At 47.7% G+C, this 21,275-nt stretch overlaps 1 protein-coding gene across 1 annotated transcript in view; it reads left to right on the forward strand.

Annotated features, from left to right (window-relative positions):
* The window catches only part of DGAT1 (diacylglycerol O-acyltransferase 1), a 43,402-nt gene that overhangs the window by 18,061 nt on the left and 4,066 nt on the right, over nt 1-21,275 (forward strand). Inside the window, exons 2-14 of the mRNA XM_089518417.1 lie at nt 1,334-1,421; nt 8,035-8,075; nt 10,335-10,420; nt 12,515-12,567; nt 13,014-13,119; nt 13,468-13,587; nt 13,990-14,064; nt 14,774-14,877; nt 17,119-17,157; nt 18,065-18,106; nt 18,744-18,788; nt 19,153-19,265; nt 20,625-20,690. Of these exons, the coding sequence (XP_089374543.1) occupies nt 1,334-1,421; nt 8,035-8,075; nt 10,335-10,420; nt 12,515-12,567; nt 13,014-13,119; nt 13,468-13,587; nt 13,990-14,064; nt 14,774-14,877; nt 17,119-17,157; nt 18,065-18,106; nt 18,744-18,788; nt 19,153-19,265; nt 20,625-20,690 (978 nt within the window). The remainder of the gene's footprint in view (nt 1-1,333; nt 1,422-8,034; nt 8,076-10,334; nt 10,421-12,514; nt 12,568-13,013; nt 13,120-13,467; nt 13,588-13,989; nt 14,065-14,773; nt 14,878-17,118; nt 17,158-18,064; nt 18,107-18,743; nt 18,789-19,152; nt 19,266-20,624; nt 20,691-21,275) is intronic.

The raw sequence follows: 21,275 nt of genomic DNA on the forward strand, positions 1-21,275 counted from the left end.
CCCCCAACAATCAGGACTCATTTTAGCCACCTCCTCGGAAGGATGCAAGCCTGAGCTGAGCTTGAGCCCTTTCACTCGTCTTGAACTCACAGCCTTAAGGTTTTGAGTGGCTGGCTGCAGGACAGCATTGAACCACTGCGCCGCCAAGGCTCTGCATAATAATATATAATCATATAGATTTATTTGTATCCCTCCCAATCGCGGGGAAACCGGGCGGCTAACAACAGTAAAGAAGATACAGTGGGCCCTTGTTATCCGCTGGGGTTTGGTTGCAAGATCCATCGTGGATCACAAAATCCGTCGATGCTCAAGTCCCGTTAAATATAATGATGTAGCAAAATGGTGTCCCTTATAAAAATGGGGAAATCAAGGTTTGATATTTGAAATGTATACTTTTTTGAACATTTTCAAACCGTGGATGCTTGAATCTGTGTATAAAAAATCCATGTATAAGAAGGGCCGACTGTACAATACAAAAAATTACAATAAGATACAAACCAATCTCCTGACCAATACAAAATAACAAAAACAACAAACAGTATAAATAAGGTAGCAATTAAATAAAAAAACATAAACATTACAATCAAATAGAGTTCATAAATAATCCCTTTCCCAGCCCCTCAATGCAAATACAAACCAAAACAATATTATGCAGCCTAGAACCGCCTTGGCTTTTTTTTTTTTTTTTGTTACTAGAAAAGTATTTTGGGGGGGCAGGAATTTCAGGTGGGGCTGGGATGGTCCGGGGGGGCAGGGCTGAGTTCAGCCAGGAGAAGCGATGGCTAAGAGGTGGTAAGTATTTGAAGGGCTATCGTATTGAGGATGGAGCAAGCTTCTTTTCTGCTGCTCCAGAGAATAGGATGCAGGGCAATGGATTCATAGAATCCTAGAATCAAACTAGAGGAAAAGAGATCCACCTCAACATTAGGAGGAACCTCCTGACAATAAGAGCTGTTTGACAGTCAACAAACACACTCCTGCCTTGGAGTTTAATGGAGTCTCCTTTGAAGGGTTTCAAACAGAGGCTGGGTGGCCATCTGTCAGGGATGCTTTGATTGAGAGTTCTTGCATGGCAGGAGGTTGGACTGGATGACCCTTGTGGTCTCTTCCAACTCTATGATCCCATGGCTAGATGGTGTATTTAGGATGCAGATGTTTAACCTGCCTCAGTACTATCCCAGGTTCCTTTCTGCTTTCTGGAGCTGTTCTCTCCCTGCTCTGTTCCCTCAGCCCTCTTTCCCTGCATGGAATTCCTTTCCGTCTGCGTCCGCACTGCCACTGCTGTGCTATTCTCCCTTCCCTTCTAACCCCTTGCTTCTCCCTTCCTACGCAGGTGCCACAGACTACAGGATTCCCTGCTGAGCTCTGCCAGCGGCTACAGCAACTACCGGGGGATCTTGAACTGGTGCGTTGTCATGCTGGTGAGTAACAAGAGCAACCCCTCTCCCTCTTCCACATCCCCTTCCTCCCCTGCTGGCTTCCGGGGCTTAAATTAGATTGGTTACTCCATGCCTGCTCTGGCCTTCATTGATTTCAGAAGCAGGAAGGGCAGCTCTTTTCTCCTTGCGTTCTCCCGCTGGAGAAGAGGGTTGGCCCGGAGCCTGCCAGACGGCAATCCACGTTGGGGAGGACAAGCGGCCGCAGCCACTTTGTGGCACAGAGAGGCGTTTGTTGTGTCAATGGCCTGGCAGTCTAGCCTCTTGGCCTGCAATGAATGGGTGCTTGTGCAACACCTTATGTCGGAGCGGATGCTACCGTCTGCCTCTGTGAGAAGAGGACCCGGTTGAGCGTTGTGCCTGACTTCCAAACAAGCCCTTTTGCACTCCCTCGGAGGGTGATAGAGTCTTCTTCCTTGGAGGTCTTTAAACAGAGGCTGGATGGCCATCTGTCAGGGATGCTTTGATTTGGATTTCCTGCATGGCAGAATGGGGTTGGACTGGATGGCCCTAGTGGTCTCTTCCAACTCTATGATTCTATTATTCTAATTTGTTAGCAAGTTTGTACTCTGTGTTTAAGTGAAACCAGCCTTGACACTAATTGGGCCTTTATGACTCTGGAAACCAGGGTTTGAATCTGGGCTCAGCCGTGAAAACGACTGGGTGGCCTTGGGCAAGTCACAGTCTCTCAGCCTCAGAGGAATCATAGAATCATAGAGTTGGAAGAGACCGCAAGGGCCCTGATCCAGTCCAACCCCATTCTGCCATGCAGGAAATCCAAATCAAAGCATCCCCATTGACAGATGGCCATACAGCCTCTGCTTAAAGACCTCCAAAGAAGGAGATTCCACTACACTCCGAGGAAGGAGTCTGTTCCACTGTCGAACAGCCCTTACTCTCAGGAAGTAGGAAGTTCCTCCGTATGTTGAGCTGGAATCTCTTTTCCTGGAGCTTGCATCCGTTGCTCCGGCTTCTGTTCTCTGGAGCAGCAGAAAACAAGCTTGCTCCATCCTCAATATGACATCCCTTCAAATATTTAAACAGGGCTGTCATATCACCTCTTAACCTTCTTTTCTCCAGGCTAAACTTCCTCAGCAGTTCCCTCAGTTGCTCCTCATAGGGCTTCATGGTTTCCAGACTCTTCACCATTTTGGTTCCCCTCCTTTGCACACATGGCTCCAGGTTCTCAATGTCCTTTCTGAATTGTGGTGCCCAGAACTGGACACAATATTCCAGGTGGGGCCTGACCAAAGCAAAATATAGTGGCACTATTACTTCCTTTGATCTAGACACTATACTTCTATTGATGCAGCCTAAAATTGCATTGGCCTTTTTAGCTGCCGCATCACACTGTTCACTCATGTTCAACTTGTGGTCTACTTGGACTCCTAGATCCCTTTCACATGTACTTTCATTCAGCCATGTGTCTCCCATAATCCTATATCTGTCCATTTCATTTTTCTGCCCTAAGTGCAGTACCTTACATTTCTCTGTGTTGAATTTCATTTTGTTAGCTTTGGCCCAGCTTTCTAGTCTATTCAGATCATTTTGAATTTTGATCCTGTCCTCTGGGGTATTAGCTATTCCTCCTAATTTGGTGCCATCTGCAAATTTGATAAATGTGCTCCCAATTCTGTCACCCAAGTCATTGATAAAGATGTTGAATAGCCCTGGGCCCAGGACAGAGCCCCACTGGACACCCCACTGGTCACTTCTCTCCAGGATGAAAAGGAGCCATTGTTGAGTAGCCATTGGGTTTGGCCGGTCAACCAATGACAAATCCATGTAACAGTTACTTTGTCTAACCCACATTTTCCAAGCTTTGCAAGAATGTCATGGGAAACCTTGCCAAAGACCTTACTGAAATCAAGATATACTATATCCACAGCATTCCCTTCATCTACCAAGATGGTCATTTTATCAAAGAAAGAGACCAGGTTTGTCTGGCATGACTTCTTTCTCTGAAACCCATGTTGACTTTTGTGATGATGGCATTGCCTTCTAGATGTTCACAGACTCTCTCTTTAATGATCTGCTCCAGAATCTTTCCTGGGATTGATCTCAGACTAACTGGACGATAATTGTTGGGATCGTCTTTTTCCCCCTTTTTGAAGATGGGGACAACGTTTGCCCTCCTCCAGTCGGCTGGGACTTCTCCTGTTCTGCAGGAGTCCTCAAAGACTATTATTGCCAATGGCTCTGATATTACATTTGCCAGTTCTTTTAAGGCAATGGCAAAACTCTCTCTGAACAAACCTGGCCAAGAACACCCCACAATAGGGTCACCATAAGTCAGAAATGACTTGCAGGTACACAATTACAAACATCAGCCACAAAGCCTCTCAGAGCAGTCAATGGGCATTTCACAATTGGGGTGCCATTGTTGACCCTGCATTCCTACCCTGCATAGTGACCATGGGGCATGGAGGAGGGCCCACCAGAGACTTCAGGCAAGCATATATAGGGAGAGGCACTCCCTCAACTTTTAAAAGTATTATGCGTTTATTAGCAAAGGAGGATAGGCACCCCCATCGCTGGCCTTGCTTTCTTGTTCTCTTGGTAGAAGATCCTGAGGCACGGCTGCCCAGAGAAGGCACACTGTGTGGCATTGGCTAATCATGTTGAACCCTAATTAAATTAGTTTGTGAAAGGGAGCACGCGAGGCTTGGAGAAACTGGCCCAGCCAGCTCTGATAATGAGCCTTTGGGCCTTCATCATTAGAGCCATGCTCCCCCTGCGCTTTCTCCAGCCGGGGTCCAAGCATTTGTCCAGCACAGACCTCTCTTCGCGAGGAGGAAGAGGAAAAGGGGCCTGCTAGTATAAAGAATAGTCTTACATTTTTCTTGCCATCGGCCAAAATAAATAAATAAAAATACCCTGTTATGTCAAGGCAATATCAATCATTGCAAGATTTTTAAAACATCTCTTGACCTCTTTTGTGCAAAAATTTGCAAATGGTATTCTGTAGGGAAAAAAATAGGCCTCCAAAGGGAGGGCCTGCCATAAATTGGAGGCTCCTGATGTTGAGGTGGACTCTCTTTTCCTGGAGCTTTCATCCATTGCTCCATTGTGTCCTATTCTCTGGAGCAGCAGAAAACAAGCTTGCTCCCTCCTCAGTTTGACATCCCTTCAAATAGCTAAACAAGGCTATCATATCACCTCTTAGCCTTCTCTTCTCTAGGCTAAACATACCCAGAAGAGTCTTTTTAGTGGGAGCATGTGTATCTGGTGTGCTTTCAACCTTGTGTTAATAGCTTTAAACTTTTTAAAAAATAGTTAAAACATCTGGAGGACCAAAGTTTGGGAATCACCGCTTTAAAGGTAGTAGTCTGGGGGCGGGGGACTCTTGTGCCCTGGGCTGCATGGACTATTGACAAATAAGGGCTGGAAGTCTACTTCTCGTTCTCAAAGCGGGGCAATGTTCATGTTAAACAGTACAGGGAGGCCTGGGCAACTTAATTAAAAGATAAGTGGTTGCACCTGGGGGCCTGAGAAAAGTCAGTCTGGGGATTTTGTGAATTTTGGGAGTCCCCCAAACATTCTTGGACCAGAGAAGAACCTGCTGGGAAAAGAATGGATGTTAGGGGCTGCAGCCTGTGGAGTCATTGGGGTTGGTGTCACTCGGTGCAGTCACTCATGGTGTCACCCTTCCAGTTGACCTTCTCCCCCGCGACACCATGCAGAATCCTTAGGAATGCTTTTTTGTACTGATGTTACTCATAAATCATAATTCCCATATATCACTGAATATAATGGCAATATCTTCAACTAGCAACATTAAAATTACACTTGGCATTCCACGTTTGCAGCTTTGGCTTTTGCAGATTTTATTATTTGCAGTTTTGGTTAATGTGTCCTCTCTAGTTCCTCTGGTGCAACTCTGCCAGAGTTGACCATAGAGTTGTGCTGGAGAACCTAGACGTTCCTAGAGGAATCACTTCTCTAGGCATTTGTGGTCCTCCAGCATGATCACCTTCCGGCAGATGCTGGCCATGGAGTTGCACTGCAGGACCTGGAGATTCCTAGATATTCTTCTAGGTAAAAACAGTAGTGTTTTTTTATTTGCGGGTTTTTTGACATTCATGGGGGGTCCTTCACCCCTAACCCCAGCGAATGTGGAGGGACCACTGTGCCTCTTTAAATTATAATATCATATGCACAGCCTAAATGTATTTAAATTTCATAGAATCATAGAATCGTAGAGTTGGAAGAGACCACAAGGGCCATCCAGTCCAACCCCATTCTTCTGCCATGCAGGAAATCCCACTCAAAGCATCCCCATTGACAGATGGCCATCCAGCCTCTGCTTAAAGACCTCCAAAGAAGGAGACTCCAATACACGCCGAGGATGGAGTCTGTTCCACTGTCAAACAGCCCTATTTGCATAGTTTCATGTGAAATTAAACTAGAATTTTGGTAAGATGGGATGTATTTAAAGAAACCTGGGGCCTCTCCTCCCACTCTGCCTCACCCCAGTCACACCATCTCTTTAGTGTTTCAAGGGGACACAGGCGAACACAGTCCATTTCTACTCCAAGGCAAATGTTTGGGGATCAGTGGTGTCACCCCTTTTTGGGGTGTCACCTGGTGTGGTCCGCACTTCCCACGCCCCCTTAGTGATGCCCCCAGTTGGGCTTGGTGCAGACCTGCTCTGTGCAGATTTAGCAGGAGGAACAGACAGGGAGGGTTGGCTTTGAGGGAAGGAGGGCGAAAGGACAGACTGCGGAGCTGGCTGTGAGGCTTCTTGCTTTCTTCCCCTTTGCTCCTGTAACCTTTGGCCCAACTTCATCGGCATGTCTTCGATTGTGAAAGCAGAGGCAGGGCTCAACCCCCTGCCCTCCTTGCATCACTGGGACTTGCTCAACCGGAGCTCCCTCCTGAGAGGCCTGGGGGTCCCGCAGAAGTCAGCCCACTTGCTTGCTTCCTCAAAGTACAGTCCTGGACCGTCAGGGTCTCTATTACACTTGCTGCTGAATAGTAGTACGTGGTGCTTCTGCTCAAAGGTTCCCTTAGTTGCCTTTGTCATATCTTTGCAAGCCGAGCAGAGAGAAGGAGGCATCAGAAAGCATGGAGTGGGGCCCTGGGGGAGCTGAGGGAGCTGAGATGGGTGGAGGGCTCTGGGTGTGTTGTAGAGAGAGACAGGCTCTAATCCCCTTCTCCCCAGGCAAGACTTTGAACAAAAACTTCAGTGCAGGGCAAGCAGAGCTGAGCGTATCCTGGCCACCCAAATGATTGTACACATCATGGCACAATGCACAGCCATTACAGTGGGTTGGCGTCACACCCACAACTGCATTTCCTCAACCTGGAGCTAACTGTGGGTGTTCCACCTCAGACAAAAATGCCTTATCATAGAATCATAGAGCTGGAAGAGACCCCAAGGGCCATCCAGTCCAGCCCTGCTCTGCCATGCAGGAACTCTCAATCAAAGCGTCCTTGACAGATGGCCATCCAGCCTTTGTTTAAAGACCTCCAAAGAAGGAGGTCCCACCACTTCATGTGGGAGCTTATTCCTGCTAAGACTCCAAAGAGGGTTCTGACCAGTGAAGGTGAAGATAACGATGATACAAAGAGATGATGGTAACGGACGGTGTCATGGCCACAGTCTTGGCTAGGGAGACTCAAGTGCAAAGGCAGCTCATAGCACCTTTGAGTGAAAGAAGTTGTAGCATAAGCTTTTTGTAGACTTGGTCGACTTCCCCAGATGCATGGAGACCCTGGGTCCCTTTGGTCCCAGCCTGCCCCAAAGCAACCTGTTGCCCTTGGCTTTGGGGAAGGAAGCCTGGACTAAAAGAGAAAAGCCGCCTTACCCAAATTCTCCCCATGCCACTAGCAAGGACAGCCTTAGCTTGGAGGTGAGAGGCAAGTGCTGCCTGTCCTTCTCTCTGTATCCCCCTTTGTGGGCATGAGCTTTTATTTTGTGGTCTGGAGGGCGAGGGGCACTGTGTGCGCCAGAGATTGGGAGTCTCTGCTACTGGAGCATGTAGCCTGGGGTGACAAGTAAACGCCTTGTGCCTAACGTGGCCCCTTGCCACTCCCTCCCCCCTGCCACCCGGGAATAATGAATTATGGAATTGGCAGAAAGAGCTTACCCATTGGGTATCCCCAGCACCCAGTCCGAGGCACCCTTTTCTCTTCCCTTGAGGGGGCGGTGGTTATTCGAACCCCTCTCCTTTTGCTTCGGACACTCCTAATGCTGGTAAGCAGGGTTTTGTTTTATAAAACAATGCTTGGCTGAGGGTGCCTTGCTCCCAGTGGGGTAAATTGTACCTGGGCAGCTCTGTCACCAACTGACCCTCCTGGGGTCCCATGATGGGTCAGTCTGAGTGCCCCCTCCCCGGACCAGCCTTCCTCTCTTTGTTCCTTCCATTGCCTTTTCTGCCACACACTTCTCCCATTTTGGGGTCTGTGGGTGGGGAGGAGGGTGTTAGGCAGTGCTGGGGAAGTTTACTTTCTCGGCCTGTGATTCCCAGAACCACCCAGGTAACATGGCCACTGGGGATTCTGGGAGTCATGGGCTCCCCAAGGTAATTTCCTTCCAGTGCTGGTTGGCCTCAGAGCGCTTGCTGCTTGTAACTTGGTTCCCTTTCCTTCCCAGGTCTTAAGCAATGCCCGCCTCTTCCTAGAGAACCTCATCAAGTAAGTGCTGGGGGCTTTCTTGGGGAAAGTGGGGCAGGATGGGACCTGCCTGATTCCGATGTGAGAACTGGGGAGGAAGGCCCTTCCCAGGGCACAGGGATTCAGTCCTTGCAGGTCAGAGTAGATGCCACTCCACACCTGCTCCCCCTCTGATTTCACCATTTCCTGCAGACAGGAAAAGTTACTTTTAGAACATTCTGTGTAAGTTCCCAGAGGTACAAAGTCTGTAGTAATAGTCCCCCGATTGAGCAAGGGTTTGCTTTTGAGGGCTTTCTTGGCTGTTCTTTGCCATCAAGTTGGCTTTGATTTACAATGCCCTTCTGAGGCTACAGCTGCACTGCAGAATTAATGGAGTTCAACACCGCTTTAACTGCCATGGCTCCATGCTATAGAATCCTGGAAGTTGTAGTTTTGTGAGATATTTAGCCTTGTCTGTTGAGAGCTCTGGTGCCACAACAAACTACAGATCCCAAGATTCCGTAGATGGAGGCATGGCAGGTAAAGCTGCCTCAGACTACATTACTTCTGCAGTGGAGCAGCAGCCTGAATGAGAGACCTCCAAGCGACCCTGTTCAGGTCTTGCAAACTCAGGGCAGCTGTGGCTTTCTTGTGTCTGTGTGCTGACTGCCCTCGTTAGCCCTGCATCATGGCGACCCTGTGGATGGGACCTCTCCAAGCCCCCACCTGCCCTCCACTGCTCTGCCTGGCTTTCTTGACCAAATCCATTCATCCGCCTGGGATGGGGTCTCCTTCTTTTTCTACTGCCTCCAACCATTGTTGTCTTGCGTGAGTCCTGTCATCTCATGATATGTACAAAGTCCGATCGCCTCAGTTTAGTCATCTTGGCTTCTAGGGAGCGTTCAGGCTTGGTTTGATCTTGGCCCCATTGGCTTGTCTTTTTCAGGGCTGGGGAGTAGGAGTAAGGAGTACAGAATAAAGGAGTAAGAGGCTTTTGTAGGAGTAGGAATAAAGGAGTAACAGAATAGATTTGTTACTCATTCTTTCTGTACAGGCAAACACCAAAAAACAATTTTAATATATTACACTGGGAAGGGACTGGGAGGCAGAGAGAGAGAGACTTATACACAAACGCCAGCCTTGCAAAGCAACAGGGGCTTTTCCCCAGGGCTGGGGAGTAGGAGTAAGGAGTAAAGGAGTAAGAGGTTTTTACAGGAGTAGGAGTAGCATTAAGAAAAAGATATCTTACTCTAGGGTAGGACAAGGAGTAACTCCCAGATCACCACTATTCCCCAGCGCTGGTCTTTTTAGCAGTCCATAGTATCCATAGAACTCTTCTGTTGTTGTTGTGTGCCTTCAAGATGTTTCTGACTTATGGTGTTTTCTTGGTAAGTTTCTTCAGAGGGGTTTTGCCATTGCCTCCTCCTGAGGCTGAGAGTGTGTGACTTGCCCAAGGTCACCCAGTGGGTTTATATGGCCAAACTGGGAATCAAATCCTGGTCTCCATAGTCCAGTGCTTAAAACACTACATCATGCTGGCTCTTTGAAAGTCTTCTCCAGCACCACATTTCATAATAATTTAGTCTCTTCCTCTCAGTTTCCCTCATTGTCCTATTTCTACAACTATACGTGGAAATCAGAAATATAATGGCTTGGATAGTCCTGACTTTGTGAGGTGTAATTACACTTGACCCTGAGGGCTACCAGCCTTGCAAGAGCCCAGCTTAAGAGTCCCTTGCCTAGCTGGGCACTTGTCACTCCTCCCTACTTGTGGTGGCTGTTGACTGAGGCAAAAGTTGGGGATCTGCTGTGCCAGAGGTAAGTTTGACTGGCATGCCCTTCAAAGCCTGGCACAGCTGGCTATAAACCCAGGTGGGAAGTCTGCACTCTTTAGCAGTTGCTGAACCTCAACCCTCCTCGGCCCCAAACCCAGAAACCCCATGGCAAGGGATGCTGGCAGTTGCCTTCCAGCATCATCTGGAGAGCCACATGATTTTTGTCCCGGCTTGTAGACCAATGACCCCATTGTGTCCCTCTGTCTTTCTTTGGTTGCTTTCGGGTTTGAGCTGCCTCTTCTTTGCCATCCTTGGGAGATCCAGAAGGATGGTGCTGCCCTCATGTGTCACAGAGGCACACTGCATTCCATTAACATCAAATCCAACTTCATGGACTCTTCAGTCTAGGATCCCTCCTGGGTCTAGGTCACCCATGAGGGGAGTGGGAGTGGGGGACGCTGGGGTGCGTGCGTGCGGAATTTGGCCCCATGGCAGCTTCACTGACTTGTGTTCCTTCCCTTCACAGGTATGGCATCTTGGTGGATCCCATCCAGGTCATCTCCTTGTTCCTGAAGGATCCTTACAGCTGGCCATCTCTGTGCCTTGTTATCGGTGAGTCAAAGAAGTTCTTTCTCCCTCTGTGATTCTCTTGGTGGGATTTCATAGAGAGGATAACTCAGAGTCCTCCACTGAGGACTCATGGCCTTGCTGCCCTTCACCTTGGGGGCAACTTTGAAACTTGAGTGAGACATTGCAGGAAGGAAGGTCTGTATAAGGTGGGTGTCCAAGTGTTTGATGTGAGGAGCCAGGGGAGAGGATACATGGATGACAGTTGGAAGGTTCTGCTTCCTCCAGCTGAGTCCATGGGCATTTTATGTGCTCAGTAGTACACACTGAGCCTCCCTTATTCTAAATGCTTGGGACCAGAAGTGTTTTGGATTTTGAGGTTTTTCAGAGTTTGGAATATTTGCATATATATAATGAGACATCTTGGAGATGGGATCCAAGGGGCTGTTTCAGCTAGATTGGAGCCATGGTCCCAATGTGGCCTTTGCAGGATGCAAAAATAAGCCACAAAAAAGCAGCTCTTTTTTGCGCCCTGCAAAGGGCACGATAGCTGTGTTGCTGTGGTTTTATGGTGCCCCTTTGGCACTGCATCGTATGCATTGAATGCCATGATGCTGCGCACCATGTGTTGTAGACGATGCGCTCTGACAAGGAGCCCTGGGTGTAGAGCCAGGGTGTGCGCCATAAGGACACTCTGCCCTGACTCCGCTCCCATGCCGGCCTTTAAGACCAGTCTGCACAGGGCCCAAGTCTAAACACAAAGTTCATTTATGTTTCATATACACGTTAGCACATAGCCTGAACATATTTTTTACACAATATTTATAAATAATTTTGTGCATGAAACAAAGTTTGTGTACATTCAACCATCAGAAAGCAAAGGCATCACTATCTCAGTTCCCCATGTGAGCAGTTTTGGATTTTGGAGCATTTCAGATGTTGGATTGCCAGATATGGGGTTACTCAATGTGGCATGTAAGCAAGGGAAGTCCTAGGGAAGAAAGAAGCTGTGTTTCTTGAAAAAGGACAGGCCTTTTTTCCTGCAGAAAAACACTGGATCATGGAATAGTTACAGAGCTGGAGGCTGGATCTCAGATTCATGCTCTCCTTGAGACCTCAACATTTAGTCCAGGTGTGTGACAGTGATTGGAAGATTTTTCTTTCCCTTTCGCTCTCAGATGAGGGAGGAGTGATGGCGCCCCAAAATAGTTGCATGTTTGCATTGCAATGTGCATATGCCCTATGAGGAACGACTCAGGGAGCTGGGGATGTTTAGCCTGGAGAACAGAAGGTTAAGAGGTGATATGATGGCCCTGTTTAAATATTTGAAAGGATGTCATATTGAGGAGGGAGTAAGCTTGTTTTCTGCTGCTCCAGAGACTAGGACCTGGAGCAATGGATGCAAGCTTCAGGAAAAGAGATTCCAGCTCAACATTAGGAGGAACTTCCTGACAGTCAGGGCTGTTCGACAGTGGAAGACACGCCTTCCTCGGAGTGTAGTGGAGTCTCCCTCCTTGGAGGTCTTCAAACGGAGGCTGGATGGCCATCTGTCAGGGATGCTTGGATTGAGAGTTCCTGCATGGCAGATTGGGGTTGGACTGGATCAGGGCCCTTGTGGTCTCTTCAAACTCTATGATTCTATGATTCTATGTTTGTCACAAAATCAAAAATTTTAAAAGGAAAATTCAATTTGTAATTGTCTCTACTTTATACCTATAATAAATACCGAATACACTGTAACTTACATTATAGTTTTAGGCCAAACTCAATTATACATAATACTTTGAAGTTCCTAAAGTAACTTCCGATTTGTAAAGAGGTTTTTTTTAATGGACCCCACTCTTGGGAGAAGGGGAGATTTTTTCCCCCCTCAAGGCATCAAAATTTCAAAACTGTGCATCTCTTGTTGGATGACTTTAGCTGTAAGAAAGAGAGTTGAGCCCAGCCACTGGACCATTCTGAGTCCAGCTTGACCTGAGCTTGGACTAATTGCCCTTTTGGACTGTGGTTCCCATAATCCCCTAGCCAACATGATCAATGACTCAGGTTCTTGGAAGTGTATATAACTTCCTTAGCTCTTCACTGGAACCTGCAACTTTTCTTCTGAAAACTAATGGTCAACTTGTCCTTTGTCTCCAGTGTCCAATGTGTTTGTCCTGGCAGCTCTGCACATAGAGAAGAAGCTGGCAGTGGTGAGTGTGGGCAGGGTTGTGGCACATCTGCCATCTTTTTCTGAAGCTGGGCCAGACATTGTATTTTACGCTGCCTGGTGTGTATCAGTGTAGTGTTATGGTCCTACGATTCCAGGAGACCGGAGTTTGAATCCCTTTGCAAGGAAACTCACTGGGTGACCTTGGACAAATCACACTTTCTCAGCCTCAAAAGACAAATACTCACTGAACAATCTTGCTAAGAAAACCCTGTGATAGGGTTGCTACGAGTCAGAAATGACTTGATGGCATGCAACACTAAATCCTTCCCCATAGTCACCCTTCACAAATCAAGGCCCTCTGTTCCACTTCAAAGGTAGACGTGGGAAGGAGCTGGTTCCTCACCTGGATAGGGGTCCTAGAGGGAAACCTGTGCCATGGTTAAAGCAGCCCTTGCGTCATCAACGGTTCTCTCTTACTTCCTGCAGCGCTCCTTATCAGAGCGGATCGGGTCCGTCCTCCACACCCTCAACCTCCTGACCATCCTATGCTTCCCTGCCCTTGTGGTCCTGGCGGTCACCTCCATCACCCCTGGTGAGTGCTTGTGACTTTCTGGCATGGCTATGGGGGTGAAAGTGAAAGGGATCTGAGACTCCCCGCCTTGCCCTTGCAGCTGTGCCACCTTGCCTTGGAGAGGGCATTTTTAGCGATACCCGCTTGGCCTCCCACCTGTGGCAAAAGTGGCCCCTTACTCCTGCCCCCTCCTGTGCCCTTGAAGGGACAGTAGAGGCAGAGAACCTCAAGGGTTTTGGTGTCCACATCATCTGCATGCACTCCCCAGATCATCTGACCTTAAATGTGAAATGTGTGGGGCTGCCCTCCCTCGGAAGGGAGTGTTCCATTGGATGCCTCACCCTCTGCTTTCCTGTCTTCCCTCCCCAGTTGGGGCCGTCCTCGCACTCGCCACCCACACCATCCTTTTCCTCAAGCTCTTCTCCTTCAAGGATGTCAACAGGTGGTGCCGGGAGAAGAGGCAGGCGAAGGCTGCCCGATCCCGATCTGGTGAGTTCTCTGCCCTCCTCTCAGTTCGTGATAAAGACAACGATAGGAATAGCAAGTGCATTTTTATACCACTTGCCAGAGGTTTACAAGTGTAAGCGAATTGCCCCCAATAAGCTGGGTACCCATTTTGGCGACCTTGGAAGGATGCCAGGCTGAGTTGACCCTGAGCCCCTGGCTGGGATTGAACTCACAACCTTGCGGTTTGTGAGGGAGTGGCTGCAGTACAGGCATTTAACCACTGCGCCACCAGTCATTGGAGGAAAGTCTGGGGGGCGGGCAGAGAGGAAGGGGAAGGAATTGGGACTTTGCATAGTTTGCACAGCCTTTGCAAAAATAGGCAGCAGGTGGAAGGGTAGCACAAGCCTGGAGGGGAGGGCTCACTCTGTTTATTCTTTGTTCCAGCTTCTGGATCCCAGAAAGCCAATGGGGAAGTGACCTCGAGTGGCGTGTCTTACCCTGCAAACCTGACCTACAAAGGTAATGCGTCTAGGAGGGTCAACAGGGATGGAAAGGTTTCCTGTCAGCTCTAGGGCTGACCGGAGCCTAGCCAGCAGGGTCCACCTTCACATGAGTCTCTTGGCTCAAGGTGGAAAACTTCCCTGCAGGGATGGGGGCACTGGCTCTTGCCTTCTGCCAGGGTTGGCTGGTTCGGAACATGGCTTAAAACAGAATTAAATCCAAATTATTATTTTTTAAAAAGCAACACTCTTGGTTTTTAAATTGATTAGATAGACAGACAGACAGACAGTCAGTCTATTATTACGATTTTCCAACTCACTTACTTGGAACAACAATGACTGCTTGAGGTTAAACATCTTGACTTTAACAGTTCATAGGCAGTTGTTTATTCTTAGACCAGTATCCAGTGTCTGTTTCTTCTTTCTGATCACTTTATTTTATAGTGGAGGGAATGCCAACAAAGAAGTTCCACCAAAACAATTTTTTGAAAAGAGCAAAGAACAGGCATTATTTGAGCTCATGGCCATAACTTCTGAACTGCAGTTTGCGACTTAATTTTCTGATTTGGTCCTATATTGGCGTAGTCCTACACGTTAATGCAAAAGAATAGTTTAAACAAAAATGCCTGGTTCAAACACAAACATTCCCCCCCCCTTTTCAAAAACTGTTTTCTGAACCCTGTCTTCTGCCCTGGGTCCAATGCCACTTTCTCACTCCTTCGTTGCAGATATGTACTACTTCATCTTTGCACCGACCTTATGCTACGAGTTGAACTTTCCTCGTTCCCCGCGCATCCGCAAGCGCTTCCTGCTGCGCAGGCTCTTTGAGATGGTGAGGCATCTGTGTATTTATGGTGTGTGTGAGAGAGAGAGAAAGAGAGAGAGAGAAGTCAGTCCTTCTCCCTGTTCCTTAATTCACAGACACCCTCATCCAAGCCACTGTTCCCTCTGCATAAGAGCCAAGGGCTAGGCAAGGCCAGGCTGCTACCAAGGCTGTCTTAAGGTGGTTGTGATGGAGCAGTTCCAAAAATAGATCCCCTTTCTGCACAATGGGAGTGTGACCCTTTCAGGAGTGCTGGCCTAGAAATCAAGCACATAATGCACCAAGTGCAGCAGAGAGCAGACTATAATGTTATGGCCTTTTGTTTTTTAAAAAAGTGCTTCTGTTTACTGGACAAATTAGAGTAAATAATAATAATAATGCAATTTATTATTATCATAACCATTTCTTCATCATATTCATTTATATCCAGCTTTTCTCCTGATAATGGTACTTCAGGCGGCTCACAACGTAAACTCCCTCCTTGCTTTCCTTTCACCAGCAAGCCAAAACATTTTTATTGAAGCAAGCTTTTGATGCTCATGCAGGCAGCTTCTTCATATAGATGTACGTTTTATCTGTTTTTAACCTTCGTATGGATTTTAGTCAGTTTTTTAGTGTTTAAGTCTATTGTTTTAAATTGGTTTTAAAATCTTTTTGTCAACGTGTTTAATTTCTTGTTATGCAAGCCCACTTTGGGAGAAAGGTAGCATATAAATAAAGTAAGTAATTAAGTAAATAAGTAAATAAAAAGTAAAAAAACCTAATAAAATATAAATATAAGATTTCAAAAAACATTTTAATAAGTTAAAATATTAAACATGAAAAATATTAAAGCTCATTAAAGGACTATATAGAAACCTTAAGAGCAGCACCGCACGCATTAAAAGACCAACCCTAGTCTGTCAAAACTGTAATGACACAAAAATGTTTGACCTGCGACGGAAGGAGAGGAAGGACGGGGCCATCCTAACCTCTTTAAGGAGGAAGCTCCAAAAACTGGAAGCAGCCACCAAGAAGACCCCGTTGTTTCCCCTTAGTCCACCAAACCAGCCTGAGATAGAGAGGAGGGCCTCTCCGGCCGATCTTAGAGCTCTAATGGGCTCCTAAAGAGTAAAATAGGGTTATTGTGTGATGCAGTGCAAACATAACAAGGTAAGGATCTGTTGTAGGGGTAAGAATATGAAATATTGGGTGTAACTGATGATGGGCTGAGTTTTTGGGTTGTTAAAAAGGCAGGTGTGTAGCACAGTGAGTCAGTGGGAGAGACAGGGATTAGTTTGACTCAGGACAGATAGATTCAGCTAAGATGATGAAGAGGTAATGAAAGTGATAAGAGTCAATCAGGATTTGGCTGAATTACTTAACTAGTAGATGCACTTTTGTTTGGTCAGTTATTTTAGCATATTGGTTGAGTTCAGACAAACAGTGTTTCCGGGGTGGCGATGCCCAATGGTGGGATTGTGAGAATAAAGTCCCATATAGGAACTACAAGAGCATCTAGAAGGTCCCCCATGTAGTGCCATAGCAGTGGGGACAAGTGGGAGTACCTGCATTGGTTGGCAGTGGAGATGTCTTCTACAGCAGAATATTCAAAAACTATTTGAAGGGCTGTCATACTGAAGATAGAGTGAGCTTGTTTTCTGTAGCTCCAGAGAACTAAGACCCAGAGCAATGGATTCAAATTATAGGACAAGTGATTCTACCTCAACATTAGGAAGAACTTCCTGACAGTAAGAGCTGGTCAGCAGTGGAACACATTCCTTCAGAATTGGGTGAAGTCTCCTTCTTTGGAGGTCTTTACACAGAGGCTGGATGGCCATCCGGCAGGGAAGCTTTGATTTAGATTTCCTGCACGGCAGAACAAGGTTGGACTGAATGGCCCTCGGGGTCTCTTCCAACTCTGTGGCTCTTTGACTCACACAGACCCATTGAAGGTATTGCTATGGATGTATCCACACTGCAGAAATCAATCACTTTGACACCATTTTTAACTGCCCTGGCTCAATGCTATGGGATTCTGGGATTTTTTAGTTTTGTTGAGCTATTTAGCCTTCCCTCTAATGCCACAATGCACTACAAATCCCAAGGTTCCATAGCATGGAGCCATGGAAGTTAAAGGGTTGTCAAACTTTAACAGAGATGCGCAGTGAGTTGGGCACAGAGGCAGGGCAAGACCCCAGGGGCATCTCCTGTGCAGCAGGCCCCACTCACATCTTGTTTTCTTCCACTTCTTCCTCCTCCTCCTTTCAGCTCTTCTTCCTCCAGCTGCTGGTGGGCCTGATCCAGCAGGTAAGTGTGGGGCCAGGTGGGCTTGCAATGCCTATTGGTTGGCTGCCTCCTCAAGAGGAAGAGAGTGCAGCTCCTGGGAATAAGGTGGAAAGAAGGGCCGCGTGGACCGTGGCTTGACAGTTTCCCCTGGGACAAAGGCAAGACTATCGCCTCCCTCCTAATGGGGCAAGATCCCTTGTGAACCTGAAAGATCTGCCCAGGATTTCTAAACAAGAGGATCGAAGTGCTCTAAATGTACTATCTTCCCCAATCACTTGGTTGGTGGTAAAAGCAAGGAGTCTTATCTGCACAATTGTGATAGTTTGGTCCCACTTTAAGCACCCCAGCTCCGTCATGTGGAATCCTGGGATTTATAGTTTGGCAAGATTTTGGTCTGGTCCACTTTGCAGTTGTGGATCCCATGCTCAAGAGCAGGGGAGGGAAAACCTTTGGCTAAAGGCACTACAACTCCCATGCTCCCTTACCAGGGATCATGTTGACAGGGCTGATGCAAGCCATAGGAGAAGACATTTGGATAGCCAGACTTCCCCAGGGCTTCTCAAGAGAGTTTTCTCTTGCAAATCCGCTATCCGGTTTAGATCACAGACCTGAAAGCTCCCACCTGTGATCTGGAGTGAATTGGTGTCCTTCCCTTGGGTCTGAGTGGTTAAGATCCCTGTTTACATTGAGGAACGGGAATGGAGGATCAGTTGCTCTGCAACACACATCTGGGGACCCCCTTTCTATCCCTCAGCTCTTACCTTCTTTCCAGGGCCATTTCTCTGCCACAGGGCAGGAGCACATTTTTCAGGACACCGAAGGTCTGACTGCAGAACTGGTGACAGTTGTGCCTTTTGGGGGTTGGGCTGGATGACCTCAGGATGCAGAGTAACAGATTAAAAACTGGTTTCATGTTCTTTTGTTGCAGTGGATGGTCCCCACGATTCAGAACTCCATGAAGCCCTTCCGAGTAAGTTGTGCCTCTAGACTGATGGGTTCCTTACAGAATGGCATGAGGGTGAGAGTGGGCAACTGTCGGGGGATAGGGGGCTGGACTGAACCCCAAGAGGCCTTTTAGCACTGCAGAACCCTCCCCCATAAGGATGGAGCTGGTGCAGGCCAAGGACTATGAACGGAATCAAGGTGTCACGGATCCCATTGTGTTGCTGTGAAAGGGGGGATTCAGATCAGTGGATAGAGGCAGAGAGGACAGATGATCTCTGGAGGTACCATCCAACTCAGGCAGAAACAGGAAGGGGCCTTGAGAACATGATAAAAAGGTTCATTTGTATTACAGGTTGAGCCTTCCTTAATTAGAGGTCCATTGTCTGCTGGGACACAAATCCTCTTTGCAGATCCTCCCACCCTGAAGCCTTGCCATTCAACAACAGAGCAATCCACAGATTAACGTGGAAATCACTCCTCCCAACCCAGGGTCACAATGCATACCCTGTATATGCCCCCCTCACTTCCATGCCAGCAGTCTCTGAAGATGTCAGCCACAGATGCTAGTGAAACGTCAGGAACAAGCTCTTCGAGAACATGGCCACAGAACCCCAAAAACCCACAAAAAAACTAGAGCACTGAGGCTGCTTTCTCTTTTCCAGGACATGGATTACTCCAGGATCATCGAGCGTCTCCTGAAGCTGGCTGTGAGTACTTTCGCAGCATCGGTTTGGGCTTTGGGAGCAGGAGGTTGAGCAGGAAAAGGAAAAAGCATCTCAGCACAAAAACATGTGTTTATTTTATGTGCAGAAATTTCCATGCGCAGATTTTGCACAGGATCAATCCCAACATTACTCTGCACAGTTTTCAAATACTTTTTTCAAAGCAGGAGGAATATGGCTAAAATTCCTTGCTATTTTCCTCCAAAAACATTTTCTGTGCAGAAGCTACCACATTCAGATTTTGCGCAGGATAAGTCCCATCCTCACTCTGCGTGCTTTTCAAAGGCTTTTCTCGCAGCGGGAGGAATGTGGCTGAAATTGCTCATTGTTTCCCTTTGCCTCCCGGCAGGTCCCCAACCACCTGATCTGGCTCATCTTCTTCTACTGGTTCTTCCACTCCAGCCTCAATGTGATTGCCGAAGTCATGCAGTTTGGAGACCGGGAGTTTTACAGGGACTGGTGGTGAGTTGACCCTCGGGTTTCGGGTGGCATGGCTGCCCAGGTGAGGCAAAAGAATTACCCCAAAGCTCCTACCTTTTGAGCGTTTGCTGTAGCTCCAAAGATAAAGACAAAGGTTTTCCAGCGATGGAGGTGGAAACATCCTCCTATAACGTGGGTTGATTCCATCTCTTGCTCCGAAATTATAGGATATTTCCACCTACATCGCTGAAAATGAACATCTCACCGGTAAGAACCAATGTTCCTTTTTATCTTCCAGCTTTAACTTCCAACTAGTTCCTGCTCTCTTCATTTACAGTATTGTTGGCCCAGCTTGCAAGTAAATTTATCTCTATTTTCATTGTTGCTTTAAAATACTTTCTGAGATTGTCTCCTTTGATGGGGAAGACAACCCTTTCGCTTCAACACCAATGGAACAACATTAGATCATCCTTGGGCCAAGGATACAGCAGTGTCTTGTAGTCTGCTGCCCAGGCCAGTCGGGGATAAGAGCAAATAATGAAAGAAGGTCAATATCCTGACTTCAAAGGAGCTCCAGCACTTTCTTTTTCGTGCCTGAAGGTGCTGTGCTTCCGTTCTCACTGTCAATTGAGCCTGAATTCTCCCTGGAAGCTAAGCTGATCAAATTGAGGCTGTTGTACTTTGTCCAAAGACAATAATGCCAGGAAAGACAGAAGGTAGCAGAAAGAGAGGAGGTCCCCATGCCAGATGGATAGACTCGATCAGGGAGGTCACGGGTTTGACTCTACAAGACCTGAGCAGAGGACAGCAGGGCTTGGAAGTGTCTCATTTGTTATTGCTATATTATAATATTTACCTATATCCCACCCTTCTCCCAAAGCTTGGACTCAGGGCGGCTTCGTCCATGCGGTTGCTTTGAAGGCAGTTAACACCCACAAAATATACGGGGAGAGGGGCGGTGTATTCTTTTATTTTTGCCCTGTAGGAGTTATTTATTTAAATACTCTAAATCAATATTTCTACGCCACTCTTCAGCCACAAAGGCTCTCAGAGCAGCTTACAGAGAGTTAATTAGACATTTCCCTGCCCTCAGGCTCGCACTCTAAAAAGACAAGAGACAAAGGGAGAAGGGAATGGCAGTGGGGAAGGGGAATAAGTCCAGCAGATCATAGGGAAAAGTGAGTCCTGGGAGTGTGTAGGCATCCAAATATTGCTGAACTGCAACTCCTGTCAGCCCTGGCCAGCACAGCTGATGGGGAGGGACGATGGGAGCTGCAGTCAAACAGCGTCTGGAGGGTCCCCATCTCTGGAGGGGATGGATGTGTGACAGAGAGGGAAGCAGTTACAGCAGCTCTTCCCCTCGACCCGGCCTCTCACTCGGCTCTTTCGCTTCTTCTTCAGGAACTCGGAGTCGGTGACCTATTTTTGGCAGAACTGGAACATCCCCGTCCACAAGTGGTGCCTGAGGTATGGCTCAGCCAGGCTGCGGTGGCCCATGTGGACCTCTGGTTTAGTACCATGTCTCCCTGGGGGTTTCAGGTGGGGGTGGGTGTTTTGCCCAGGCCATAGGGATCCTCTGCCATTCATACATGTGGGGTAGTAGGAAGATTGGGTGCTAACCCCCAGGATATTATATGCTTTCTGCCTGCCTGCCTTTCAATTCTCCCTCTCTCTCTTTCCTTCCTCTTCTTCCCATTCTTTTCCCTCCTCTGTCCTGTTCCCCCCTGCTTTACTTCTTCCCTTCCATGCCTTTGTGAACACAATCCCGAAGGACTGGTCACTGGCCCAGTCGTCAGCCACTAGCCGTCCCACACAATCCCTGTGGCCTCTTCCCACCTTCCAGAGCCTGGACTGGGGACCATTCTCTGCCTCCATCAGCCGGGCCAGAGAAGGGCCTGGTCTCATGCTGTGACCCTTGGCCTTACTCTAGCTTCCAACCAGGGTAACTTCTTGTGGGGTAAAAGTAGTCTAACACCGTGGGAGCAAGGAAAGGCTGCAAGTTGTCTGCTTGCTCACTCAGGGTCCAAATGGCTAGGAGAAGGTCTGGACAGA

Source organism: Sceloporus occidentalis, unplaced genomic scaffold (assembly GCF_023333645.1).
Source record: "Sceloporus occidentalis isolate IW3139 unplaced genomic scaffold, rSceOcc1.0.p SCAF_3, whole genome shotgun sequence".
Classification (NCBI taxonomy): domain Eukaryota; kingdom Metazoa; phylum Chordata; class Lepidosauria; order Squamata; family Phrynosomatidae; genus Sceloporus; species Sceloporus occidentalis.